Source organism: Emys orbicularis, chromosome 24 (assembly GCF_028017835.1).
Source record: "Emys orbicularis isolate rEmyOrb1 chromosome 24, rEmyOrb1.hap1, whole genome shotgun sequence".
In the NCBI taxonomy this organism is placed as follows: Eukaryota; Metazoa; Chordata; order Testudines; family Emydidae; genus Emys; species Emys orbicularis.
Window position 1 is genome coordinate 12,791,597 of NC_088706.1, and position 27,558 is coordinate 12,819,154.

Sequence of the window (27,558 nt, forward strand, 5' to 3'; positions counted from 1 at the left end):
ATTTTTTGAATAAATTGTGAAATATTTTTACTTTTTTATCAACGTGTAAATATTCTTTAGTGGATGTGCTGAGTCTTCAGAGTGCTGTGTTCTTTCGGATGCAATTGTACTTCTACGTCTTGTTGTAAGTTTTTTGTTCTATGGAACTGCTCATTGCTTTCCTCTGAGTGATATACTACTGAACTCCCTGTAAAATTAATTTTACAAAGATGTAATATAAATTTTTATGGACATATTGCTAGTCAGCTTGACGTCACCCTACCCTACTTGAAATGTACATTAGTAACAATCTAAGAGGATAAATGGCAAATGCTTTGTGAGGCTTTTGACATAATCATGTAATTTGTATTTAATTTTGTGTGGATTAGCCTTTCAGAATATTTTTGGAAACAAAGGTCTGCCATCAGAGGAATCTGTGATGATAGAAATGTAGAGTTACAGGATTTTCTATAGCCAAGTATGCTTTGGTAGTTTCATTACTGGGTTTCCTGTTTTAAAATTTTCAGAGGTTGATTGTTCTTGCTCTACTTTAATTTATGTACCTATGGGGAAATAAAAATGCCACCCATTAATGAAACCCAAGGCACAGAAGCTCTCTTTCTGTTAAGAGGGCAACTTTAAACTTTAGAGTAAGAGAAGGCGTTCAACACACTAGAATTATTTTATAATACAATCAGCTTCACCTCATTTAGAAAGATGAAGCAATAAATTCAATGAGTGTCATGTTTAGCATTTTTATGTCTAGCCTATTCAAAAATCAAATCTGCATGCTTCTGGGGCTGTGCCAGCATTAGAAGCAGTTCACATCATGGTATCACAAATTCATTAGCGTGTTGCAAACAGATTACTGTTGGCTGGCCTACAGTGAAGCTGGCTGACATCAGAATTCATTGACAGAATACGTCTTAATTTGGGAAGAGCCAATCAAAAAGGTTGGCTATTTATATTCTATTTGTAGTACGAATCTCTGATCAGGGTGTGGTATACAGTCTGAACTGAGGTGTAGTTTGATTTATATGGAATTAAATGATGTAGCTTAATTTTTTTCATATCTAATTCCTTGTGAGAAAATGGAATGTAAAATGGCATATTGATATTATGTGTGTATATATATTGTACTCATCTGAATAGTTCTTCAAATGACACTAACTGCACTGTATCTTGAGAGTCCATCCTCCTTGTATGGTTTAGTGACCTATTAAATAGGTGTATTAAGAACATGAATGTAACAAATGAATGTGAGGATATCGTACTAAAATCTTCTTTCATATTACTTTTCACTAAAACTTTTTGAAAAAGGGATAATGCAATTTATATACACTTTTTGTCATGGTATAAAACCTTTAATTACAAGCCAGTTATATAAATATACCTTCAGCTCTGCAAAGGTCTTGAAAGCTGCTTTGGCAGACATTAATTATAGATGGAGATTTCTGAAGCTTGGTGCTATCTCTTTTACAATGTGCAAGCTTCGTGTTCAGAAGAGAGATTTAACACAAACAAACAAACAAAACTACTGCAGCCAGAGATAATGGGCCACACCAAATGTAGATCTCTTAAAGTTGGGGGAAAGAAGGGAGGGAAAGGCTTAAATCACAGTGCGATACCCATTTCCCCTCCTGAAATCAATCATCACCACACATGCACTTTTCATCAATATTGCCATAATGGTTATGGGACTTCTAAGCAATGCCACAGTAGCTGAAATTCTAATATCTCATGTTCTCGAATTACAGTCTGGGGAGAAGTAACCTCAAAAATTCTGATGCCTCATTTCTATGTATCACACTCTTTTCCATGTTCATTTTTTCCCCTTTCCTCTTCTAATCACATCCTACCATAAGACTTTTTTTAAAATACAAACTAGTAGTAATAGCTAATCTAATTGCACTTTGTTAACCAAGAATGAATTGCCCTAAAGTAGTACATCATGTTGAAGTTTGTTTTTAATATGTGCCTAGCACAACTTAGCCTTGAAAATATTAAAAACAAAATTTAAACATTATTATCTTCAAGAAACCAAAGGCTAGATAGCTTTTTTTTATTTTATTTAAACTGTTGTTTTTATGGGTATATTAAGGCCAAATTCTGCACTCAAATCCACATTTGGCTGTCATTAACTTCAGTGGGTGCTGCACATATGTATCCAAAGGCTTAATTGGATCTGTAAACTTAATTGGAATGACAAATACTTTCCACTCATTGTAGAAAGCGCATTTCTGTAAAGTACAGATAAATCTGAAGACCGTCTTTTTGAATTCCCATAAGATATTGTATTAAATTTAACAGTACATTCAGATTGATATTGCCTAATGCAGTAATAGAAAGTAAATATGATATACAGTATTTACCTTTTTATGGTATTTTGTGTGACTTCAGTTTCTTAAATACCAACTAAAACTGGTACCTAACAAGGCATGAACTCTCCAAGGTATATTATTTCTACTTTGTTTAAATAAATTCAGTTGCTTCAGATACAGTTCATGTAATCCATTGCTCTCAGTTTAACCAAAAAATCTTCCAGCTGCATTTTGTATTGTCTGACAGTTGAGTTGATTTTTGTTTTCTTCCTACTATGGGTATGTCAAATACCATTAAATGACAGTGTTTTATGTTGAAATATTTTGTTTATCTTGTAAGATAACATCTGGGTGAATATAAGAAAGCAGTGTCCTGTATTGTAATTTTTAATAAAGCAGAGTAACCAAAAAGAAACAATTTTAATCAGTGGCTTGTTCTTCATTGGGATATACAGTACAGTTTAAAAATAGCACTTCCAATATTCTGTCAGCGAAGTGGTTTCTTCTTAGAATGTTTAACTTATGTCTGCCTGTGTTTATTTCTAACCCATGGAGGGTTTTGAGTAAGTATCCAAAAGTATTTGTGATGTGTTTATCTAAATTGAACCTTCTGAGATCCCCTGTCAATATTATTGTTAATAACATTTTGATAACTTTGCCTTCAACATGTACACTAATGTGTTTTACTTATACTTTCATTGTAGGCTATTTGCCTTTTAGAACTGTAATAAGAATGGGCCTTCAAATATCTCAGATGTTTTTTTTTCCAAACACAATTTAATCATTTGAAACCCTGATGATGGAATCTTGTTCAGTACTTTAAGGCTAAGCTACATGGAGACACTTACTGGCATAATTGTAACTTCTAATGTGAATGCTCTTATTCTGACATGAGTCCCTCTTTGAGATTTAGTTTGTCACTTCCTAAGCAACATAAATTAAACCAGAAAGAGACACTTATTCTGGAGTGAGTGTCCAGAGGGGGAGTTATAAATACACCTCTACCCCGATATTGTACCTGATATAACACGAATTCAGATATAACGCGGTAAAGCAGTGCTCTGGGGGGGCGGGGCTGTGCGCTCCAGCGGATCAAAGCAAGTTCAATATAACGCGGTTTCACCTATAACGCGGTAAGATTTTTTTGGTTCCCGAGGACAAGGTTATATCATCGAGGTAGAGGTGTATATCAGGGTAGCTAGGTTGATAAATATCCCTATGTAGACAAGTCCTCACCCTAAATACTTTCCCCCCTCCTTAAACTAGTTCATTGATATACATCTATGGCATATTTCTTCATATCTAAGCAATGTATGGACAAAATCCTAGGGAAGAAGGTTCTGTTAAATTGTGTGTGTGTGTGTGTAAACTCCAGGCTTTTTAGTTGTTAAGCTGTTCTTGTCGGTAATGACATTTTTAATTCTCTGTAAATGGAAAGCAGCATTTTGCAGGGAATGAGAATAAACAAAGAGGCACTATTGCCTAGCTAGTTGCAGCTCCAAATACTGTACTGTTGCATATCAGATTTTAAGAATAGCCTCTTACTGCTCCATCCCTCAGACCCATTTCTCAGAGAAAATGCTGATCCTCGCAAGAACCTCAGCTGAATGGAAATTACAGTTTTATCTAAAATATGTTAAACCTGTATAAACCCCACTGTGATCATGCTTTTCAGGAATCTGTCCACTCAGTCAATATATGCCCCTCTTAAGCTAAAATAAGTGTCTATGGCAGGCATGGCCAAACTGTGGCTTGTGAGCAACCTGTGGCTTTTTTACAGTTAATGTGTGGCACCTGGAGGGCGCACGTGCGCGCACACACACATTTTCTGCCTACAAGACTGGGCACGGGGAAGCTCAGGGCTTCTGCCTGTGGCACGGTTATGAGACTAGGTGGGGGTCGGCAACCTTTCAGAAGTGGTGTGCGGAGTCTTCATTTATTCACTCTGATATAAGGTTTCGCGTGCCAGTAATTCATTTTAACATTTTTAGAAGGTCTCTTTCTATAAGGCTATAATTTAGAACTAAACGATGGTATGTAAAGTAAATAAGGTTTTTAAAATGTTTAAGAAGCTTCATTTAAAATTAAATTAAAATGCAGAGGCCCCCCTGGACCGGTGGCCAGGACCCGGGCAGTGTGGGTGCTACTGAAAATCAGCTCGTATGTTGCCTTTGGCACATGTGCTATAGGTTGCCTACTCCTGGACTAGGGGCTTCTGCCCTGTAGGGAGAGGGGTCTAAGGGCTTTAGAGTGGCAGGAGGGAGGCACTTCATTGTTAGAGGTTTTAAGAGTAGGGAGAATTTTTTGTAAAATCCTTCCACCTATCTCGTTCTCTAGTTAAAAAATACAATCCACTCTCTGGACTATGAGCCTGTTGCTTAGTTGCAGAGGGAAGAGTTCAAAGGGAGATTTGCAACAGTGGCTCTTAGCTCCCAGTTGCATATCAGGAGTCAGCAGGTGAAACGTTTGCTCAGTTGGTGCTGCATTTGCGAATACACCGCAAGGCATCAGGGCTTGGAACCTAACTGATGCTTGGGACATGGAAACTGCTAAAACTAACCCCTTTTGACCAAGGAAAACATCTGCCGAAACCCGGGATCGAACCAGGGACCTTTAGATCTTCAGTCTAACGCTCTCCCAACTGAGCTATTTCGGCTGATTGTGGTCTCCTTTCTCTCCTCCTTACCCTGAAATTGAAGATTGATGCCCAAGGGTTTATTAAAGTGTCTTTATTCATGTATTGATCGAGCGCTTTGGTGTTTGCCTATGTAGCCCATTGCCAATGTATGCAAAGGTCCACTTCCTTGTTTGATTTGATAGCCATCAGCGTGCAGTGCTGTACCCAACCGAAGAAGACACTGGCCCAGCCAGTCCAGGGAAGACATGCAGGACAGATATGCCTTTGTCCCACTAAAATGACTCCAGTACAGTTGACGGTGTTACTGATTAAGTGGGTGAGAAGAAAGGAGGCTTGGGTTGTTTTCTTGGGGCTGGGGGAGCAGATTGCAGCGGATGTGCGTGGAGAGGGGGCTAAAATTTGGCTATATATATGAAATATGTCCCCAGAAAATAGGCCAGATTTCTACCCTTACTCCTTTGCAAATGCTGGCTCTGGATGCTCATATGCAAGACCAACTGAAGGAGCAGAGGGACAGTCATCCAGGCTTTCTCAAGTGAGCAAAGCATAGGGCTGTGGGGGCAGTGAGGGAGTAAACACAAATCCCACAGAGAGTTTTTTTTTTTTTTTTTTTTTTTTTAATCAGATCAAGTTCTGGCCACTGGCCCTGCACCCTGGTAGAGGAGGTTGCTGACACTCATGCTGTTGCAATGAGATGATCTGGAGTCAATGAAATGTGCCCTCTCACCTAATACAAAAAGAACGGGAGTACTTGTGGCACCTTAGAGACTAACAAATTTATTTGGGCATAAGCTTTTGTGGGCTAAAACCCACTTCATCGGATGCATGCAGTGGAAAATACAGTAGGAAGATAGATATAGATATAGATATACACAGAGAACATGAAAAAATGGGGGTTACGATACCAACTCCAACGAGACTAATCAATTAAGGTGGGCTATTATCAGTAGGAGAAAAATAATCACTACAATTTTTTTTCTCCTGCTGATAATAGCCCACCTTAATTGATTAGTCTGTAAGCGTTGGTATGGTAACCCCCATTTTTTCATGTTCTCTCTCTGTATGTGTATGTGTATGTATGTATATTTCTACTGTATTTTCCACTGCATGCATCTGATGAAGTGAGTTATGCAAAAGCTTATGCCCAAATAAATGTGTTAGTCTCTAAGGTGCCACAAGGACTCCTCATTCTTTTTGCTGATACAGACTAACACGGCTACCCCTCTGAAGCCTGTCACCTAATACAGTGTCCTGGGACTGCACCAATGGTTTGTCTGACTGTCAGCAAGTTGTGGCGAAAGTCAGCCCGTGTTTGGGATGTGCCAGCCCACAAGCAAAAAGGCCCCCTTCCTTGGAAGGTGTCATCCGCATCTTTCACAGGGACAAAATGACGCAAGACAATCTCCTCCCTTTGCAGCAGCACCTCAGCCTGGTTTCACAAGACCCCCACAGCTTTTGGGAGCCCCGCAAAGCTAAAGCCCACAGGCTGCATGCGGCCCTGACACCATCAGGCTCACCCCCTGGGCAATAACTAGGAGGGGCCAAGTGGCCAGGCCTCCTTAGGGAATTCCCTCCTCCTGGAATCTAGTCTATAGTTAGAGCCCTGTTGCTTTGCATGGCTAATCAGAACATTCTTTATTGGTATTAATTATCACAACGCTGCACATTAAAAAAACACCACCTCTTTGGAGACTAAGTCTCTTGTCCCTTCCCCAGGAGTATTAGCTGTAGCCTTGCAAACCCAGGGGCTCTGAATCGGAGGGATCAGGCAGCTGGGCGAGCTGCTGAGGAAGGCCAGTCCTTTTTCCAGTTCAGCCCTTCCTCGCTCGCCCTGGAATAATTTCTGCCACTTTGTTTTGCAAAGTCCTTTAAGTGGTAGGTACAGAGCAGGACATGAATTTAAGATCTTAGGGGGCTGCAGAATACAACTTAGTAGCGCGGTCTCTGTGGCGCAATCGGTTAGCGCGTTCGGCTGTTAACCGAAAGGTTGGTGGTTCGAGCCCACCCAGGGACGCGGTTCTCCTTTTTTGCCCCCAAGCAGCCCTGGGGCTGGGTGTGGGGGGGATGCAAAGGGAACGGCCCAGGTTGCGAGTGGGGAGCTGTGGCTTGTGCAAGGGAAATAAACCCTCTTCCTGAAGGACAGGGGAAGGGAGGCTGCATTTTGCACGAGGGACGGTAGCATTTGAGTGGGACACTAAGTGGGGGAGGGAAGTCAGTGAGCAGCCAGACAAGAGCTGCCCCTACTCAAGATGGCTGCGCCAGGAGCCAAGGAGGGAGAACGTGTTTTTTTAACACACACCCCAAGCCGGTGCAGCTGGGAGTCCCCTTTGCACCCCCTCGCTAATCCTGTGCCCAGTCTGCGCTGCAAACAACCCCCCTGCAAGTGTCTGGGACAAGTGGGTGCCACGCACACGTGTTCTGCGCCCCCTCGGCCACCCCGCGCTGCAGATCTGAGTCCCCGCCCCTGGCAAGTTCCTGGCCTCACCTTTTGAACACCCCCCCCCCCCTTTGCAAATAATTTTGCACCGCCAGCCTTTCACACACACACACACACACACTACCCCTACCTCCTTTCACTCACACCTCCTTACACACACACACACAGAGAGAGACGCCTCCTTTCACACACACACACCCCTCCTTTCACACACAGACACACACACACACACACACACGGAACCTGGGGGGCCTCCCTGCGTTTCCCCGGCCTGCCGGGGACCGGATGTGGGGCTGCACCGGCTCCCCGCCGGATGGCTTAGGCGGGTGCACGGCCCCTGCCCGGCAGAGGTTGGCTGAAGGGCTGGAGGTGAGATGGCTGCGTTGGCTGGTGAGTGGGGGGCAGCAGGAGGGGCATACGCACGCAGCCCCTCCCCTTTCTGGGGGTAGGAGGCAGGGACGCCCCCCCTTCCCTGGAGGGTGGGGTAGCCCCCCCTCTAGGACACGTGTAGGGCCAGCCTCCCTGCCTGGGGGGGCTGGGAGTGGGGTGGGGGGCAGGGCAGCCCCCTCGAAGAAGGTGGAAAAGGGGGTTTGCTTCCCTTCTGTCTTGGGGGGAGGGGGAACCCTGTCCAGTGGGCTCAGCCCAACCTCTCTGGTAAGAAGCCCCCCCCCCTTCTACCTCCCAGCTTAGGGGTCTGGGTTGTGCGTCTCCCTGGCGGGGTGGTGTTTACGGCTGGGAGGAAGCGTGAAGTTCAGTGTGCGGGTGACACACGGTTGCAGGACCCTCTTGTAAAGTGCCTGGAAAGTAACTCTCCCCTCCTTCCAGCCCACACATGGATTCTGGCAGCCTGATCCTCTGGGATCTCTTGGGGACCAGTGCGGGCACCGATACCCCTGCAGCGGGGTTGTGACAGCTCAGTGCGGCTTGTCTGACAAACTCAAACAGGTGGCAAGTCCTGGGCTGTTGATCAACAGGCTGCAGGGCGCTGAGCAAACTGAGAAATGCACCACAGCGGGCTCTGAACTGGATTCGGGGAGTGGCAAATGCTTGGCTCCCCAAATATTAGGCTGCTCTCCCGACCCTAGACGGGTACTAGATTGCTTACTTCCACCCAGGCAGTGTTACCTGCAGGGCTGTCAGTGTGTGAGACAGTTTGAAATAGTGACAAGGCAGGTGGGGTAATATCTTTTATTGGACCAACTTCTGTTGGGGAGAGAGACAAGCTTTTGAGCTCCACAGAGCTCTTCTTCCGGTTTGGGAAACTAACTGCTAAATCCAAGGTGGAACAGATTGTTTAGCATAAGTAGTTAACAATTTCAAGGGACCGTTGAAAGAGTGTCATTTAAGTCACTGACCTACTTTTGCCCTAGGCAGTGAATTGTAGGCACTCTTTTCTTTTAATCACACTTGTGATTTGGACAGAGGTGCAGTAACACTTTCTTGAAGTGCATTGTTCTTGACATTTAAAAAAGCACCAGTCTGTGTGTGCATTTATTTATTTATTGCTTTGCTTGGTTTAAGGGCTAATTTATTTTAGTGGATGAATGTGACTTTGGGGGGAATACAGGGGAATGGGTTAGAGTTTTATGACTGAGAGATCTGCTTAGCTTTCCAATCGTTGCAGAATTATACCCATTTGCGAATGATGATGAGGCAGGTTGGTCAGTATTAAACCTCCTACCTGGGGCTTGGACTTCCCACCTCTCCTTCCCCTGCCTCCACCCCCCGTTATCCTCAGCTCTGAGCCTTGGGGGAGGAATAGCACACTTAGTGGAATGCTGCTGCCAGGATGGCAGTGCAGCACCGTTATCCTCTTTCATTGAGATTCTGGCTGTGTTAAAGGTAAACTGCCATGTGGCTTTTGTTCACAGCTCCTCGCCTGGCCCGGGTTGGGATATTTCTTTTGCGGTAAGTAGCACCTGGTTGGTTGAGCAACCACAGAGAAGAAACTTAACTTGTGTCGGGGGGAGAAAGGCAAAATGGATTAAATCATTTTGCTGCTTGCAGCCCTCTTCATGCCTTTCTCGTGAATCCTTCCAATCTGCCGCCTCTACAGCCCTATTCCTTTAATGTATTTCTCCTTAAGTGAGAGTGAATTTGCGCTGATTGCAGCTGTACAGCTCTCTGCTTGAGTTGTTGCTGGTCGTATAGAGACAGTAACGTCAAGTTCTTAACGGACATTCAGGGAAACAAGCCTGACTTGTCTGATTGTGATAGGGTCTCTGGAAAATGTTGCCCCGTGGTTAGATCACAGGGCTAGAAGTCAGGACTCCGCTTCTGTTCTCACTTTGCCACGGACTTTGGTCAGAACACTTAATTCCTCCATTGGTCCGTTTACCTGTCTGTAAATGAGGGTATTATGCTTCACGGGGCTGAGGGGCTTAATTAGATAGTATCTGTAAAGCACTGTGAGATCCTAGGATGGAAGGGACGACATGGCCGGCAAAGTGTTGCTGCTGCACCATGATGTTTGGCTGTGTTCATTTTTACAGGCCCAGTGCTGTGACTCCTGTTCATGCTCAGTCGCTCCATGAGACGCCAGCAACCGGCCATGCTGACAGGTAACGCCACGCTACCATCTAAGTTCTTTAGCTGAGTGTCACTTCTTCAGGTGGGAGATTGCAAGTGATACAGGAAAGAATGTCTGTGTGCTACAGCTCCGTTCCGGTGTATGGCCGAAGAAAGCCCCGTTTCTCTCTCCTCTTAGCAATCAGTATTAAATGGCAAGGTGTTGGGTCCTAGAGATGAGCCTGCCAGGTAGCCTGAGGGTAGTGAAGGTTCCCTGTCTGAGCAGCAGATTCCACGATATTTGGGCTTCTCCCCCCTATGTGGAGTCTGCTCGTTTGAACAGCATAGAGCTCCCTCAGCACTAGCCCTGGTGTGCTATTTTTAACGGTTAGAACTCTCCGAAACAAAACTCGATGCAGCATATACAGCCTGTGATCCAAAACCCTCGCCATCTTCAGCCGCCTGCGTCACAAGGCAGATGAGTGATATTTACAAATGTTCTATGTATTGTGCTCCTCTTCTTCATCGACTGGAATCCTGGTCTTTAATTTGGGGATGAGTTCCAGTGCTTGTGAAAGCGGGGGACAAACAGCACTGGTATTTGAGCCGGGTGCATCCTTTCCCATTCTTCCCTCTGACCTGGCCAGCAGTATCCCCGTCTATTCCAGACCACCGGCTCCTTACCAGAGCACCTTCATTGTGACTTGCTCTTCCAATCCTGGATCCCATGCACAGGTCTGCCAGTGGATCCCGGTCCTGAACTGCACCGTCCCCTGCCTTTCCAGCCCTGACCAGACAGGCTTTATTGTGCCAAATGGAGTGGTATTGTGAGATTTCCTCTGGATTTTAAACTGGCTGGTCCAAAGATGACCGCTGAGTCTGCCCTCACCCTACTGTGCCATCTTTAGCAGCAGCAGCTGGTATTGAATTGACTGTGAGGAGCTTATTACAGCCTCTGCAGGGGATCGAATGTCCTCAGAGTTGAGACACCTTAGTCAGTGACTCTGTTAATAACCGGGTAGATTGTAAGCTGGTGTTGCCATCCATGCTGTTTGTTCTCAGCCCCTCCCAGGTCCGGCAAAAGAGCACTACCGTCGTCCAGAAAAAATCCTACGTCCCTACCAGCCGGGGAGAGTATGTTGTCACCAAACTCGATGACCTAATCAACTGGGCTCGTAGGGTGAGTGGCCAGGAGCGCCCGTGGCCTGTAAACGAGAACGGGTAACAGGCTTCGGAGTGCTTGCGGGAAGGTAGATGAGCCTGTCTCTTCGAAAGGGCAGCAATCGAGTTCAAATCCTCTGGTGCCCTGCAATGAAATAGGGCATGTTCCTTGGCCAGAGCTGGGGGCTTGGGAGTTTCTGCTTCAGACAGAGGACTAACGTCTTAATCTGAAGGCGCTACAAACTTGCTTAAATATGTGCTGAGAGAGTCACCCTGTTCCTCTGTGGTTTCCCTCCTGCCTTGTATATTCCAGCAAATGTCGCTTTCTTGGCTCTTTATCCGTATCTGACAGGTTTCAGAGTCGCAGCCATGTTAGTCTGTATCCGCAAAAAGAACAGGAGTACTTGTGGCACCTTAGAGACTAACACATTTATTTGAGCATAAGCTTTCGTGGGCTATAGCGTGGGGCTCTATAGATGACACCTTAAACTGCGGTCTCTCTGCTCTGGAGAGTAAGGCTTTATCCTGGCCAAGATTGCTTTTCTCCATTCTCCTGGGCCCTTGTGCAGTTTGTTGTGCGCTGGCAGCTGCCCCTCTGTTCTAGATCTGGCTGCATTTCAGTGATGCAAAGCCCACATCCATCTGTAGCACTACATGCGTCCTACAGAACGTAAAACACCTTTGCCATACCCTCCCACCCCACCCCCCCACAGACTTACTGTCCCTTGAAACATTCTGAGCAGCCCACGTGGGTCTCCGTGCTGCAGACCCCAGTCCTGTAACCTAACTCAGATCTCTGCCGTCCCAGAGCTCCCTGTGGCCGATGACCTTTGGCCTGGCGTGCTGTGCGGTGGAGATGATGCACATGGCGGCTCCTCGCTACGACATGGATCGCTTCGGGGTGGTGTTCCGGGCCAGCCCCCGGCAGGCGGACGTCATGATTGTGGCAGGCACTCTGACCAACAAAATGGCCCCAGCCCTTCGGAAGGTATGGATGCTGGCCGCACTGGCAAGTGCAGCTTTATAACTCAGATGCAAACAGAGTTCACTGTGAAATCTCTCTCGCCTCCAGGTTTATGACCAGATGCCTGAACCACGCTACGTGGTCTCCATGGGAAGGTAAATGCCAGAGGCTTCCTTATTATCTTACAATTTGCTGGAAGGAAATCGGTTGCCACTGCCTGTATTAAGTCAGTAGATAAAGGGCCTGTTTCTCACTCATGTGTCCAGCCCTTTACACTGTGTCTAGAGGCCTTGGTGTAAATGAAAATAAGGCCCAAGGTTCCCTTTTGGTGAGGGGGGAGATGTTAGAATATTTTTTAATATTAGTGTCCTCTCTGGGAGTCAGAACTCTGAACTGTGAGCTACGGAGGTTTCTTTTTACAAAGGAGGGGAGGAGCCGCCAAATTCTCCTATAAAAATCCCAAAGAAGGGAAAAGTGGACAGCTAGCGTTAATCATCCGTAATGAACAAAACATGAGACAATTCCCACCGTCTGCAGATCCTGAGCAGCGGATCGGAGCTGGCTCCTCTGCTGGTGCGAGTAACCCCAGTGACGTGGAAGCAGACGTTAGCACCTGGCAGTGCTGCGTCCAGGTGCATAGGGAGGCAGACGCGGTTAGGAACGGGGCTAATTCCATTATTCAGTCTGCACCCAGGGGTAGAGCCCCGTGTTCTTCACAAATGCGAAGTAACACAAAATAAAATGACGTATTAAATGAACTGGAACTAAAAACCTCGCTCCCTCGTGACTAGAGGGGCAGCCGGGCCAAATTTGTGTGAGCGATGCTGCAGCCCCAACGGCCAGAGTGGGGAGCTGGGTGCAGCCCCATGGGACAGGAGCTGCCGCTGGGGGGGCAAGTGTGGGGCAGGTTCGTTCTCCAACCCACCTCCTGGGGGGTAGGAGCTGACATCCCCACAGGGCCTTCTGACCTCCTTGGGAGATAAAATGGATAAACATGAAATTCCCGGGGGGGAAAAACAAAAAATGATTAAAAATAAAAAGAATTTCACAGGGCTCTCCCCACTGGCTTCTCCCTTCATCAGGAAACTCACAAACATGTTTCTAGCATTGCTGGCTACCCCTTGTGTTTTGGCCTTCGGTCTCATCTGTGCTATAATTTACAGCCACACTAAGAAATGGCTCTTAGTGAGTCTTAGGTTGTGATCCCAGTACGCGTTAGTAGCACCTGTCTCTGTTTTCAGAAGTGGTGTAATCAGATCCATAGACTTGCCGGCAGTGGCAGCAAAGTGGCGCTCGCTGTAGCGATTCGTAAACGTAAGGACTGATACGTAGCGCTGTAGCATATATGGACCTTTCACGTGTGGCTGATTCCATCACAGACGTTTGTAGGCAAGTGGGGATGAACGGTGTGCGAATTGCCCTTCCCATTGTCGCCAGCACCGCTTCACCGAGGGTATGTGGTCGTGGGGTGTAATTGCGCCTCCTGTAGGCGTACTGAGGTAGCTTGACTCTGACTAGCTCAGGTCCTGGAGCAGTGAAGCTATGGCAGCACGGGTTGCAGAGTGGGCTCTGGAAACCTGCCCAGGACCCTGCATAATTACGTATGGGACTAGCGTGTGCTGAAGTGTTATGACTAACACTGCTGCAGCTTCCCTGCTCCAGGACCCCAGCTAGCTAGATTACACGAGCTGCAATCCCACCCGTGAGTGCAGTATAGACCTACCCTAAGAACGTGTATCGGAACGAGCAGCACGCGTCAGCAGGAGCAGCAGTGATTTTAACCAGGCTGGTTTCTAAAACCCTGTTTGTATGCACAGATCATGACGCAGGTTTGGGTTATTGTTGTGACTGACACGGAGACTTTTAGAATGTAGATTTCTTTTAAATGAATGAAATTCTTAAGTCCCTTGCTCAGAATCTGGTCTGTCGGGAAAGCAGCCGGGGTGTCCAGCGATTCTCAGAACCAGGAGCCTAAGCCATGCCCGTGGGAGATGCACTGGTGCACAATTATTCATCTGCATGTGCAGATAACCACGTGTCACTTAGGCTCTTGTCTTGAGAGCTTGGCCCTGTGTGTTCCTGTTGAATGGCCACAATATTGACCCAGCACTGAACTGTCTGAAACTTGCCCATGGCTCTAAAGTCTTTTGCTTTAACTGCCGTGTGGCTCTGTTCTCTCAGCATCTCCGATGCGCGCGTAAAGCCTTGCCTTGCCTTCTGTGTAATTCTTGCCTGCTGCTCCCGAGTTGCATTTCAAAGGACACTGAACCCTTTACGTCTTTTGTAGCTGTGCTAATGGCGGTGGTTACTACCACTACTCCTATTCCGTGGTGAGGGGCTGCGACCGCATTGTGCCAGTGGACATCTACGTCCCAGGTAAAAAGGAACTCTGCTCGTCTCTGGGATTACAGTACATTACTCTGAGCGCAGCAAGCTGGAACAGAGCTGCGGCAACCGAACGTTGTGTTTTAGTTTGGACTGTGATTGTAATATGTTCTGACTCCTGTCCAGTATGTAGTTACTTACGGGCCTTTGGTTTAAGTTTTAAGCTGCATCGCTTACATTTTCAGGCTTTCATTACATTGTGTTCCAACAAGGAAGTGGGAGAAAAGTCAAATCCTTGTAACTTCTATACAGGCAATTGCATCCAGTCCAGTCTGGGTATTCGTCATTCCCCAAGGAAGGAATGTTCTGTGTCAAGATGTTCCAAGTTACACCTCTACCCTGATAGAACGCTGTCCTCGGGAGCCAAAAAATCTTACTGCGTTATAGGTGAAACCGCGTTATATCGAACTTGCTTTGATCCGCCGGAGTGCGCAGCCCCGACCCCCCGGAGTGCTGCTTTACCACGTTCTATCCGAATTCGTGTTATATCGGGGTAGAGGTGTATTTACAAGGAAAAGCAGTTCTGACATTCATAAAACTTTTCCAAGTGCATCTCAGTTCTAATGTCTAAAAATACAGCCCTCTCCTCTGTGACGGCTGCTTTTTTTAATGCAGGAGAAAAATTTTGTGCCTTATTTCTTACTTAACAGTGAGGGGGATTAAACCCCCCTGGAACAAACTGTCACAGACGTCTTCAGAACGAGACCAGCTGCCTTTCTGGGGGAGATGCTTTAGTCAAACACAAGTTATTGGGCTCCATGCAGGGGTAACTGGGTGAAATTCTCTGACCTGTGCTATGCAGGAGGTCAAACTAGATGGTCTAATGGGCCCCTTCCGGCCTTAAAACATATTCATTTATGCAATCTCTTTCTGAGTGGCCCTTTTGTATGTCAGCTCCAGTACTGGTGTCTTTAGCCCACCCAGTGCAGCTGGCTGGCTGGTGTTTATTCTGTGTACTGAGGTAGCACCTAGGAGCTCCAGTCATGGAGCAGGACCCCCAGGTGCTAGGCACTGGACAAACACGGCCCCAAAGAGCTTACAATTCTCAGGCTCTCCCTCTCTCCCTCAGGCTGCCCGCCTACCGCCGAAGCACTGCTCTATGGAATCCTGCAGCTGCAGAAGAAAATCAAGCGGGAGAAGAAGATTCAAATCTGGTACAGGAAATAGCCTCCCTTATTTATGACCTCGCTATTCGCCCCCTTCCCTGACAGAGAAATGTATTTGTATTGTCACGCACACTGCAGCTGTGGTCTGCACAAGCCTCACAATAAACGTCGTCTGTTTAATGTGATCTCCTGTCTTTAACATTCCCACTCGGTTATTTAAACTGGGGGGGGCACACCTCATAGCTAGTGTCGTTGCACCCCCCAGGTGCTCCCTGGGAGCCATCCCTTTCTTTTTCAGGGACTCTCTGCAACTCACCCAATTCCCCCCCCCCCAGGTGTTCTGGGTGCCCTCCCCCCACACGCATACCCCCCAGGGGTATAAGGATTAAATCAGGATTCCGAATACACTGGTTCCTGGCTTGAATGGTTCATGCGGGGGAGAGAGCATGCCCACTAGGTTCTTCATATCGTTATCCGCTGTTGGCAAACAAATCTGTTCTGCAGCCTCCCTCCCTTCTGCGACTCTGGGTTTGACCCATTGGCTGCAGTGGAAATTGCAGGTTCTGGAAACGACCCCCTCTTGTGTAGTGATGTTATTTACGTAAAATAGTGTTAACTGTGCAAGCGGCCAAACCAAGTTCTAATACCAGAGACGTTGAGGCAGATACATAAGTGAGTTTCACATGTTTCACAGAGTCCTGGCTTGATTTTAAACTGGGGGAAAGTACCTTGAAACTCCTACCTCTTCGACGATAACAGGCTTAGATTCAGCTTGCGTAGATGAGATTTATTTGGGGTTTTTTGACCCCTCTGTGGCGATGAGGACTGAGACGTATCCCCAGCTTTGCCACAGATGGGCCGTTTTGTAAATCAGTCCCAAGCCTGCTCTAAACCTAACTCCCAGAAGTCTCATCTCCACTTCCTCGCGTGTGAAATTCTGAGCTTGATGCTGTTGGCAAAAGCACAGCTCCAGCAGTGGCTGATATGGACCGAAATCAACATTTATAGTCTTCATTTCAGCCCATTACTGCAGCTTCTGTACGTCCCTTTGCTGCCCTAAATCTCTGCTATCTTTGGTTACTTTTCACGTGTCTGTGAACTGATCACTGATCTTCAGTCCTCGCTTCAGCCAACCCATTACCTCTCACCCCTTTGATAATCTGTACTGCTAAGTTAGTCCCTCTGGATAGGTTTTGCGGCTCTTCTCTGAACTCCAGCTAGTTTATCATCATCGTTCTGATAATGTGATGCCTAGTACAATGTCCCAGGTACGGCAGCACCAGAGCTGTACAGAGAAGGATTTACCTCCCTGTTCCACGTCTATGCATACAACACGACTGTATTTGACTTCTCTTTAGAGCTATAGATCCCGTTGGATACTTAGCATTTCTGTACATCGGGCCTCTTATCTGGTTGCTTAACTAAGTGCTGAGACCCCTGCCTGTCATGCTGACCAACATTCTCATTGTTTTCTTTGCTCCCCCCATTTCCGTCAGTATCCACGTGTTATCTCTTGTCTTAGATTGGAAGCTCTGTGGGGCAGGGCCCATCCATTTGTACAGCCCCTAGCGCAATGGGGTCTTGGTTTGTGGGCTCACAGTCTACATTTAGGCACCTGCTTTAGCTAGAATCTTGCCCAGCAATCTTATTAAAAGGCTGCGGCCTTTGTGAAAATGGGACCAGGATAGAAAGCTTCTAAGCCGAGCTTAGGCTGCCTACATCAGGACCACAGGAGCTGCTGAAGAGTAAACAGATTGGTGATTTGCTACCAGCACCTCAAGCCATCTGTAATGAGGAGCACAGAGCCTTTGCAGAGTTACACATGGGCTTATAAAAAATGAAAATAAATTTTTCTGAAGTCTCAGCTGTGGATTGAATCAATTTAATGTCTTTAGTGTTCGTATTAATAGCATGTCCACCACATCTATGTACAGAGGTGGGTAATTATTCATGTAACGGTAAGCTTCCAGGAAGGTCATAAGAATTTGTTACCAAAATCTTAATTAAAAACAGGCCATTAGCCAAAAATATGAGCAGAGATTCCCACGGGATTTGCTCTGGGAGTTGTCTGAATCTCATTTAATTACACAAATGCAAATGTCAGGCTTTCAGAATTAAACTCGGGGGTGGAGGGTACTTTACTCGGCTTGTCGTGGAGAGTCAAGTCTTGATCTTTTAAAAAAAGACAGTGTTCCCCAGGAAACCTAGATTTGGAAATCCCTCATTCAAGTTACCTACAGTCCCCTCCTGATTTTTACTTTAATCAACCTCTGTGGAGCCTACAGCGAGGGCTCTGAGCGCTGGTCAAACCCCACAATAAAAACGTTCTTTAAAAACGTAGGAGAAATTCCACAGCCAGGATATCCCACAAGGGGTCTGCCCTCGGGGCAGATTTCTTTGATCAAATAACACCTAGCTCTGACCTAGTGTCTTGGAGCCATAGATCTCAAAGCATTGGGGGAAAGGGGATAACGATGTATTGTGGATGGGGAAACTGAGGCACAGAGGGGGCAGTGACTTGCTCAAAGCACCAGCAGCTCAGGGGCAGCGCTGGGAATAGAAGGCAGGCGTCCTGAATCCCAGTCCTAGCCACTTGGGCCCTCTGTGGTGCAGGGTCCACTACTGACGTGCTAGTTCTAAACTGTCACAAACTTCCTACTCTACTTTCCCAAATCCTCTCCGCCCTCCAATTTTCCTGGAAAGTCCAATCGATATGTGAATGTTCCCTCATTAGTACTGTAGAGCGACGAATATTTCCTCCCCTCCCTGGATTGGCAATAGCCAGTCCTTGATGATTTCGTTTTCACTCCAGCTGGCGGGATTTCTTCCCTCGCTCTTTGTTGCAGCTGAGCGAGCGAGACGGGAGTGGGTGCTGGGTGGCTGCTCACTCTTTGAGGATGGTGGGCGTGATCATCTTGTGGAAGGAGTAGTAGCGGCAGTCATCGGGCGGGATCAGGTCCATCACGCTGTTGCTTATGTTCTCCTTCTTGAACCCTGCCTCCATCAGGGGTGCAACTTGAGTCTCCTAAGAGAGGAACAGGTGAGACAGAGACCGGTGAGGTTCTGAGCCACCTCCGACTGAACACAAAGTCCGTCCCAATGTGATCCCCGATGAACGCGACGCCTAACCCTTTGTTTAACCGGTCTGGTTACGTTAAAATGACTCTGCCCCAGCCGCTAAGATGGCTGAAGCTTTAGAACGGCCCTGGAAAAACACCCACTGTACTTGATGGTGCTTCTGAAGTGTATCCTTTAACTGGGTCCCGCCAAGCCCTACTTGTCAACCGTTCCTTCCTGCTCCTGTTCCCACCTGCCTGTTATCTAACCGTGCCCTTTACCAGAGGGTCTGTTTCCAAAGAGCTGAGGACTGGCCGGCTTTTCTGTGGATCTCATCCAGGCCTGTAAAACTCATGTGCTTGTTTGTGTCTGCAAACCGAATGGCAGGTGCGAGGCTAAATGCAGCTCTTCATCCACAGTCGGGCAGGTGGTAGGACTCTGGTATCTGTAAGCTCCTGTCAGCAGCCACCTTGGGTGAGTGAGAAACGACTGCAGGGTTTGGCACCCCCTCGCCTGCGGTCGTGTCTGCCATCAGGCTCTCCGAGCCTCTGCCCCTCCTCACCTCAAACATCTTCTCGATGTCCGTGTACTGCGTCTTCAGCAGCTCCCCCCAGGACGTCAGGTTGCAGTAGGTGAGCACGCCGCCGGCTTTCAGCAAGCGGAAAGCGTGACCCTGTGGAAGAGGGAAACAAACCGGAGGCTGATGGGATTTAGGGGCTGGCCTGAACACCGTGCTCCTCTCTGCCCCTTTCTGGGGCAGGAGCCTGCCCTCCGTAGCGTAGGGTTGACAACTTGTAATATTTAAAAAATGGACTCTCCAGCAGGAGTGCCAGGACCTCCCTGTCCCTCCTCTTCCCCCAAAGCCCCGCCCTGTCCCACCTCTTCTCCTGAGATTCTGCCCTTGTCCACTCCTCTCCCTCCCCCCCGCCTGTCTCTCGCTGCTTTTCCCCTCCCACCCCACCCCCGCCAGGAGGGACTTGCCTGCGGAGATGGGTCTGGGAATGGCTGAGTAGGGGCTGGAGTGGGTGATGACCCAGTGCCTTCCTGTGTGCAGTAACTGGACTTTGGGTGTCCAGTCAGTAGATCTGACTGGACACTGTCAGGTCCCCTTTTTGACTGGATTTTCCAGTCAAAAACCGGGCACCTGGCCACCCTACTGTAGCGCCTGCCATCTAGAACAACCTCCCCCTACGTCTCCCCTCTCCATTTCCTTTCAGAGAATCTCAGAAAGCTTCAATTGTCCCTTGCTAGTGTTGGTCCCTCTCCCACATAACTCCAGCAAAACACTTCTTGGGTAGCACTGGTAGGAAAGGTGTCACAGGAGACAAACGTGGGCTACGTGCAAAAATCCCACATCCTAAAACACCCTGGGCCCCAAAGCAGCATGGAGAAGCGGATGGCTGTAACGTAACAACGGGCAAAGGCTCATCCTAGCAAGTCTCTCAGGGCCGGTGCCATCTCATGACGACTCCCGTGTGGCTTTGGACGTGGGCTACAGATCTAACTCTCCAGCTCAGAGAGAGCGTCTCTTCCTCTGGGGAATGACAGTCCTGACCCTGCCAGGTGATGTGTCCTCAGTTCCCAGAGAAACCCAACCGGAGCTGAGAGCGCTCAGCACCTTGTCTGAGCAGGCCCCAACCGCCTGGCGCTGCTGCAGAAACACTAGCAGGGGGCTTGCAATATGCAGATAACGAGTGAAGAACGCTGCTCGTTGGAAAACAGCAGCAGAGCCTTTTACCTTGATAAAGCTGAACTGGTGGGTGTGCCAGGTTTCTGCCGACAGGGGATAGGTATCATAGAGGATGCCTGTCCAGGAAAACCGAGGGAAATAATGCATTAGCTGCAAGAAATGCTGTAGCACGGACTGGGACCATTTAGTTGGGCTAAGATTCCTCTTCGTAGCTGGCTGCCTGGCGTGTCCCCCCCACCCCTTAATACATGACATTTGAGTCACATGCATTTGATAACACCAACGTTGGCGATAGCTTCATTGTAGCGAGAACAACGTGCTTTCCTTCTGCCAACCTTTGGCAGGCTGGGCTAAGCTGGCTAGCTGAATTTCATCCCTCCCGCTTTAATGAGGCAGCAGGGCCTAGCGGGCAGGCCACTGAGCTGGGAGTCAGGAGGCACCAGTTCTAGTCTTGGCTCTGCCACTGCCCTTGGGCAAGTCACCTCCCTTTTGTGTGCCTCAGTTTCCCCTCCAGCCCTTTGTCTTGTTGATTTAGACTGTAAGCCCTATAGGGCAGAGATTGTCTCTCACCGTATGTGGGTGCACCACCTAGCCCAATGGGGCTCTGGTGCTCTATCCACTAGGTGTCACAGCCTCCCATGTAGCTAATGTGCAGCTCCTCCAGCCACGTATGGTTCTTAAAGTCCTAGGGCCTGATTTTTTTTCATAGCGCCTGAGCAAGGTCAGCTCCCTTTGAACTGGATGGGAGTTTCAGGTGCTCAACACCTGTGAAAATTAGGCCAGCTGGTATATTTTCTTATGGGTGCGTGGTCATTCCTACTCTTAGCATGAATAAGCTCAGGTCCTGTTCACACTGGGTTTATGTAGCTCCCTCCTATGGAGTATATAGCTAGAGCCTCTGATTCATGCTCCATTTGAATCCCTCCATTGTCTAATGGCCACACCTGTTCTAGATTCCAGAACATTGCAGGCCAGAGCACGTGCCACTCTAAATACTGCCCAATAAACTAGGGCTTGCTGGCTCTGGTGTAGTTTGTCTTTCGCTGGGCCCCTGATCCATGGATGTTGTAGAGGTCCTCACTGCCCGGCAGCCTCCTTCCCCACAACCCACCCCTGGGATTCCAATGATCCCTTTGGATTTTTATTTCAATCTGCTTCCCTTACCGTCAAAGTGTCCATCTGGCAGCGTCGGCGCCACGTCCTCCCACAGCCCCTTCAAGGGGACGACCTTCAGGCAAGACAAGAAGTCACAAGATGGTATGTAGGCACAGATTCTGATCAATGATTGACCAAAGAGAGAATAAGCAACACCCAGGGAATGGGGCAGGAAGGAAAAGTTGGATCAATTTCCGCTACAGGCAGCATTAAACTTGGTTTCCTCTTAACAAGCCCCGATTAAATATAAAAGTCCAGCTCCACAATGGGTGTACGTCGCTGGAGCATGATCGCTTCAAAGGAGCTAAGCTGATCTGCACCAGGGATTGGGCAAGAGAGAGTGTGTGTGTGTCACAAGACCAGCATTTGCAACTTCTAACACACAGATATTGGGCCAAATCCCACCCTGGTGTAATTCAAGTCCATTTGCTGCAGTGTAAGTTACACTAGGGACGGATTTGGCCTAGTAAAAGTGTGTGTGTGGGGGGGGAGAGTCCACAAGTCAAATTCAACCCCACTGGCATCTCGCTGGTCCTCAGTGGAGTGGCATCCATGTAACCCAGGGCTGATGCGGTGCCTGTGTGTGTTAGATTAACTGAGGATCCTTTACCCCAGGGGTAGGCAACCTATGGCACGTGTGCCGAAGGCGGCACGCGAGCTGATTTTCAGTGGCACTCACACTGCCTGGATCCTGGCCACCGGTCCGGGGGGCTCTGCATTTTAATTTAATTTTAAATGAAGCTTCTTAAACATTTTTAAAACCTTATTTACTTTACATACAACAATAGTTTAGTTATATATTATAGACTTATAGAAAGAGACCTTCTAAAAACGTTAAAATGTATGACTGGCACGCGAAACCTTAAAACAGAGTGAATAAATGAAGACTCGACACAACACTTCGGAAAGGTTGCCGATCCCTGCTCTACCCCATCAAGTGGACTCTAATACACTGTGACTGATTTAAAAAACGGGTTTATGGTGCAAATTAATAAACAACTTGATACTAGTGAGCGTACAGGAAGCGTGTGGGGCCAGCCTTCGCTTTACTGAGAGAGTTAATAGTTTGCTTAATGGAGTAGTTGTGTGTTGCTAAACTTTTCTTCTGCTTCCAAGTTATGAAAGTTTCGGTTTTTTTAACTCTGGTTCCAAGGGTTTCCTCATTCAGCTCAGGGAAATCTAGAGGGTAAGAAATGGGCAGGAAGGTGGTGTATCAACCAGGCAAGGTACTAACAAATTTCAACAGGACTAACATCTGTTACTCTTAAAGGTGCCACAGGACTCTGTTGCTTTTTACAGATCCAGACTAACACGGCTACCCTTCTGATATTCAACAGGACTTTATTTTTACAGTGGAAACCTCTTTACCAAGCTGCTGCTGCACCCTCTGTAACTCTCACTCAGCCTCCTCAACTCCTCCCGCCTCCTTCCTGTCCTTTCAGACTCCCAACAGCCAGTGCTCCCAGTTCTAATAAGTACAAGCACATCTAAACACCACAGAAGGCTGGCCTACTGGTTAGGGCACTGGGGAGAGACTCACAATCTGGAGTCATTTCCTGGCTCTGACCAGCTCCCTGTGTGACCCTGGGCAAACCACAATCTAGCCTGTGCCTCACCTCCCCAGCTGTAAGATGGGGGTAATGCTTTGGGGAGTGGGAGGAGGGACAGAATCCTTTGCCAACTGCAAGGCGCTTGGAGCCTGGTGATAAGGGCTGTATATGGACATAGCTACACAGCCAGAGATTGGGATAAGTCTCCCCCCCCCCGCCCCCCATCCCAGGCCATATTGTGGCCCTTTGATGCTTCCATCTGAGCTCAGCTGTAGCACGGAGTCTGCAACGCATCCTTGTCTACAGCGAGCGGAGCTGCTCGTACCTTGTGTGGCTGTTTCTTGGCCCACTCCTGCAGCCTCTGGAAGACGCCCTCATTGCATTCAATGATCCAGTGCTCCTCAATGTCGAACTCTTCCAGTTTGGTGGCAGCGATGGCCATGCCAAACCCCACTTCCAGCACACGGCCGCCTGGGGAAAGACAGGTCACAGCCTGGCTACCAGTGTTCTGCAGGCACGCTCGGGAGTTAAATGACAGCTGTCTTGATCGCAGGATACAAGGCAGCTGGTCCCTTAGTCTTCTGTGCTCAGATACAAACCTGGGAGGAACTGGCTGGGCCGGTATAGAGCCTTTCACCGATAGGTCACTGGTGCGGGTCCAAGCCAGGCTGCTAGTGACCAGCAGTCATTCCTATCTGAAGGCTTTTTGGTCTTGATGTCTGCCCCCACCCAGCTGGGTCTCCTCTCTCGACAGTCTCAGCAATGTGACCAAGGACTGGATGGGCCATGGAGACTGAAAATCACTCTTAGCCCTAAAGGAGGTCCCTCCAGGTCAGGGTGGGGGTCACATCAGTAGGGTAGCATGCAGGGGAAGCTTGTCCCACCTCTGCATATTGGACCCATTCTCAAGCCAGGGGATTTTCATGCTCTGGCCCCTTTCGTTAGCACTAAGATCAAGGCAAGCTGTGAATCAGCACCAAGGGGCCTGCCCAGCCGGCTAAATCAAAGCTAGATTGGAAAATGGTGCAGTGATTTGTTACTTATCTACTCCCACTCTAGCCATGTCTCTCCTTCCTCCTGTACCTTAAACACAAAACCCTGCCTCCTAACTCATGGGTGTCCTGCCTAACTGGAGAGAAAACCCTGCAAATGTGTTGGAAGAGAAAAGGAGATAAGGAATTTGAAAACCTCAGGAAGGAACAAGATCCACATGGCTTGGCAGGCTAGAAAATTAATTCATCAGCACGGGAATGACTCAGTGTATGCAAACTCCCAATCAGTGGGCGTAAAGTCCTACCACTGACCCACTTTCACCAAGGATGTGATGGCATTACTTCCTCCAGCAACATGCAACCCTGTAAAATCGGTGAATGGGCATGAATGAAAGGAATGTTCTGCATACCTTATTCGTTTGGTCTATTGTCAGTCACCTCCCAAACACAGTCATTATTTTATTCTTAAGGGGACATTGTCGGGTTAAAATGTTACTTAAACATAAATATCCTGTCATCCAACTATTAATCCCTGAAATTATTAAAACTAGACAAGAAATTACTTCCCCCCCCCCCCCACACATTTATACTGTTTCTTTGCTGGTAGAGGGAAACTCAGTTTGTCAGTTTCACCTATGTTTCTAGTCAGTTTCACTGTCTTTTGGCTCATGAGGTCCTGATCATGCAAACACCTATCTGCAGGCTTAACTTTAAACATGTGACAATCCCACTGATGGCAAGGGGACTGCTCATGTGCTTGTATAAGTGCATGTTCAGGATCAGAGCCTAACTGTTTGGGAGGCTGCTTTGAAAATGGAACACTGGATAAGTGTGAAGTATTATTACCCTATTCTGGCCCTCGTGCATTGGAGTCACACTACAGTGGCTGGCGCTGCACAAGACTCCAGGTAATGTTTGACTCCATAGGGACAGAGGACTGCCAGACCTGAGGAAAAACTCTGTGGAGCTCAAAAGCGTGTCTCTTTCACCAACGGAAGTTGGTCCAATAAAAGATATTCCCTCCCACACCTTGTCTCTCTCATATCCTGGCACAAACATGGCTACAACAACACTGCAAAACAGACTGGAGAAAAGCAGAGGTCCAACTCCTCTCTGACAGTGGCCATCACCAGATGCTTCAAAAGAAGGTTCAGAAATTAACCTGCCCTTGGAGAACGTTTCTTCCTGACCCCCATCAGAGAGAGGTGAGTTTATGCCCTAAAAGGGGTTATCGCCCTTCTAAACTTTGAGGATTTTTTCCTCCAAAACAATTTTAAAAACCCACAATACCGTCATTACTTATATGAAATGTGGTTAGACCTTTTCCTAACAAAACCAAACTACCTGATCCCTCTGGGCTGTTTCTCTGGTAACAATTCACTGCTTGTAGAAATGCCACTAAAAATCTCCAGGTGACATGTTTCAAGAGCTTTGGGCCTAAACCGCAGCGTACTGAAGTCTTTACCACACTTGGTAAAGCAACCCCCATCCTTTCAGGTATTTATATCTGCTCCTGTATTTTTCACTTCATGCATCTGATGAAGTGAGTTCTAGCCCACGAAAGCTTATGCCCAAATAAATTTGTTAGTCTTTAAGGTGGACTCCTCGTTGTTTTTGCTGATACAGACTAACACGGCTACCTCTCTGAAACCTGAAGTCCACGTGAGTCTTTCCATTCATTTCAATGGGCTTTGGATCAGACACTTTGTTTTTAAATGAAAGGTAAAGTGCAAAGATCAAGTAGAGCACCGGAGGGTTCTGGTACTTTAGTCCCTGCTCCCATGCAGAACTGCAGACCTCCCTTCCCCCTCTCTTGCCCTACGGATAAGTCTGCAGCTATTTGGAAACCTGTCTTCTATTACACAGAGCACAACTGTTTAACACAGCTACTGTTACAGTGGGGCTATTCTTAACCTTGCCTCTAGTGGAGCATATGGTTTGGCCTGGCATTTACAGTTAAAATGTGGATTGCATGACAGAGAAGAGTGAACACCAAGGACAATGGACAGGAGATTATATATGCACTGTTGGAGTTCTCTTGACTTTAGACTGAAAAGCTACAACAGGCCTGATTTCCCCTCACAATGTTACCTTCAAAGCTGTGCAGAAATCAAATACTTTAAAGGCATCCATGTAGAATGAAAGTCCAAAACTCTGATCTGAAGTCTCGATCTATCTGCACGAGCCATATTGAAAGTTTCGTTAGGGGACATGAACCACTGTACTGATGTACTCAAAACCACATTTTCCCCTCTGGCTTCCACTGCTCTTTGAATCACGAAGTGAATCAATTCATAAAAAGCTGACAGTGACTTTGAGATGCTAGCGGTAAGTGCTACTAACAATACAGCAGATAGTTACATGGGCAATGACTTCACCGGAAGGTTTAAAAAACACCATGCTTTTGGCTGTATGCTGGGAGCCCAGCTCCTTATTTAAAAGAGCTGTATGTTTTATTCAACACCAGTCTTCATACGGGAAGGAAATGCTTGTTACGTTATCAATTCATTTCAGGATACGCAAAGCCCAGCTCCTATTGATAAAGGAAACAGAACTTTCAATCTTCTAACATGTAGCAGTTTCTCTTTAACATGATCAATTGGTGCTGTGAACAGTGCAAAGGGATAATCAACTGAAGCAAGATTCCAAAACACACGTACACCCTCAGCCGTGTCTGCAAACTGCTCTTTATTTCATAGTCTGAGCTGCACATGTTAGACTAAGAACATAGTGCAACATTAATTCCCAGGCTAAATTGCTGACTGTTGCTAGTCTTTGTTAGCTGTTGTTCCCAAATGCACAAAAACTTTGGGAAGTTTATCTCAACTAACCACAACAAGAAGCCCCATTCAGGACAGCGTTCCAGAGCGGAGAATGACAGAAAACACTTGAATTCAGTTCCAAATAAAATCCCTCCGAATCCCCACTAGTGCATCACAACTCCCTAGCTGCAGACAATACTCGCCCCCCTGCAAGGAGCTGGGACCTCACTAGTCACTTACCTTTGGATGCTGCTACCGTAGCCAGAGAATGCATGTAAGGGGTCTCCCACCTCTCCATCACTGGTTTGCCCAAGATCTCTAAGTGGGTGTCCGTCTGATTGAAGCCAGCGTCTGCCTCCTTCCATGACGGCTTGCAGTTCTCTCCCTGGAGGAAGATAGGACAAGCAACCTCGGAAGAGCTCATGGTAGAGGAAAGTCCAGCAGGCTAAGGAGGGGAGAGGAGAGAAAGGGAGCCCCCGTGATCTCGCTGGCTTTATATAGGCAAGCCAGAAAAAGCTGCGTGTGCAAAGAAGAGCAGAGGCTACTTCTGGGTAAAAGGGATCCCTTATCTGGGCTGTGGTCCTGAGCATGCCCAGTAAAAAGTGGGAGAGGAGGAGGGCAGAGATGTGAACGAGGGACATCTGCTGATGCCTTGGAGAAATGCATTGACACAGATTACCCGGCTGAGCGAAAGCAGGTTGCAAGGAGACATGTAAACAGAGCACTTCCCCTCCCTCTGTGATCAGGGAAGGAAGGAATCTTTCGGTATCATTCCATCTGACACATGGAGCCAGCTTATACTAACTGCAAGACAGGACAATGCCAAGGTGCAGGACACGCTAACGGAACAAGG

The 27,558-nt window shown here is 47.4% G+C and overlaps 2 protein-coding genes and 2 non-coding genes across 4 annotated transcripts; 2 read left to right on the forward strand and 2 right to left on the reverse strand.

Moving 5' to 3' along the window:
• Positions 1 to 4,883: 4,883 nt before the first annotated feature.
• On the reverse strand, positions 4,884 to 4,956 carry TRNAF-GAA (transfer RNA phenylalanine (anticodon GAA)). Its single transcript has one exon. It is a non-coding gene; the product is annotated as a tRNA-Phe (tRNA).
• A 1,922-nt stretch (positions 4,957 to 6,878) lies between these two features.
• Positions 6,879 to 6,952, forward strand: TRNAN-GUU (transfer RNA asparagine (anticodon GUU)). Its single transcript has one exon. It is a non-coding gene; the product is annotated as a tRNA-Asn (tRNA).
• Positions 6,953 to 7,670: 718 nt separating this feature from the next.
• On the forward strand, positions 7,671 to 15,679 carry NDUFS7 (NADH:ubiquinone oxidoreductase core subunit S7). Its single transcript, XM_065422096.1, has 8 exons — positions 7,671 to 7,765; positions 9,247 to 9,283; positions 9,868 to 9,936; positions 10,946 to 11,063; positions 11,853 to 12,032; positions 12,117 to 12,163; positions 14,296 to 14,384; positions 15,463 to 15,679. The coding sequence occupies exons 1-8, from the start codon at positions 7,750 to 7,752 to the stop codon at positions 15,558 to 15,560; spliced, it is 654 nt and encodes a 217-aa protein (XP_065278168.1). The 5' UTR covers positions 7,671 to 7,749; the 3' UTR covers positions 15,561 to 15,679.
• A 1,686-nt stretch (positions 15,680 to 17,365) lies between these two features.
• Positions 17,366 to 27,248, reverse strand: GAMT (guanidinoacetate N-methyltransferase). Its single transcript, XM_065422094.1, has 6 exons — positions 26,946 to 27,248; positions 23,277 to 23,422; positions 21,411 to 21,474; positions 20,295 to 20,362; positions 19,119 to 19,229; positions 17,366 to 18,524 (listed from the first exon to the last, which is right to left on the reverse strand). Exons 1-6 carry the CDS (start codon positions 27,127 to 27,129, stop codon positions 18,384 to 18,386), a joined length of 714 nt encoding a protein of 237 aa, XP_065278166.1. The 5' UTR covers positions 27,130 to 27,248; the 3' UTR covers positions 17,366 to 18,383.
• Between the last annotated feature and the right edge of the window lie 310 nt (positions 27,249 to 27,558).

Bases quoted from the DNA above. Each gene is read 5' to 3' on its own strand.
- NDUFS7 (XM_065422096.1), top strand. The intron at 9,937-10,945 runs GTAACGCCACGC...GTTTGTTCTCAG, and splicing joins GCAACCGGCCATGCTGACAG to CCCCTCCCAGGTCCGGCAAA. The intron at 11,064-11,852 runs GTGAGTGGCCAG...CTGCCGTCCCAG, and splicing joins TAATCAACTGGGCTCGTAGG to AGCTCCCTGTGGCCGATGAC.
- GAMT (XM_065422094.1), bottom strand. From the start codon at position 27,129: ATGAGCTCTTCCGAGGTTGCTTGTCCTATCTTCCTCCAGGGAGAGAAC. The intron at 21,475-23,276 runs GTACGAGCAGCT...TCTTGCCTGAAG, and splicing joins CCAAGAAACAGCCACACAAG to GTCGTCCCCTTGAAGGGGCT. The intron at 18,525-19,118 runs GTGAGGAGGGGC...TTCCTCTCTTAG, and splicing joins ACATCGAGAAGATGTTTGAG to GAGACTCAAGTTGCACCCCT.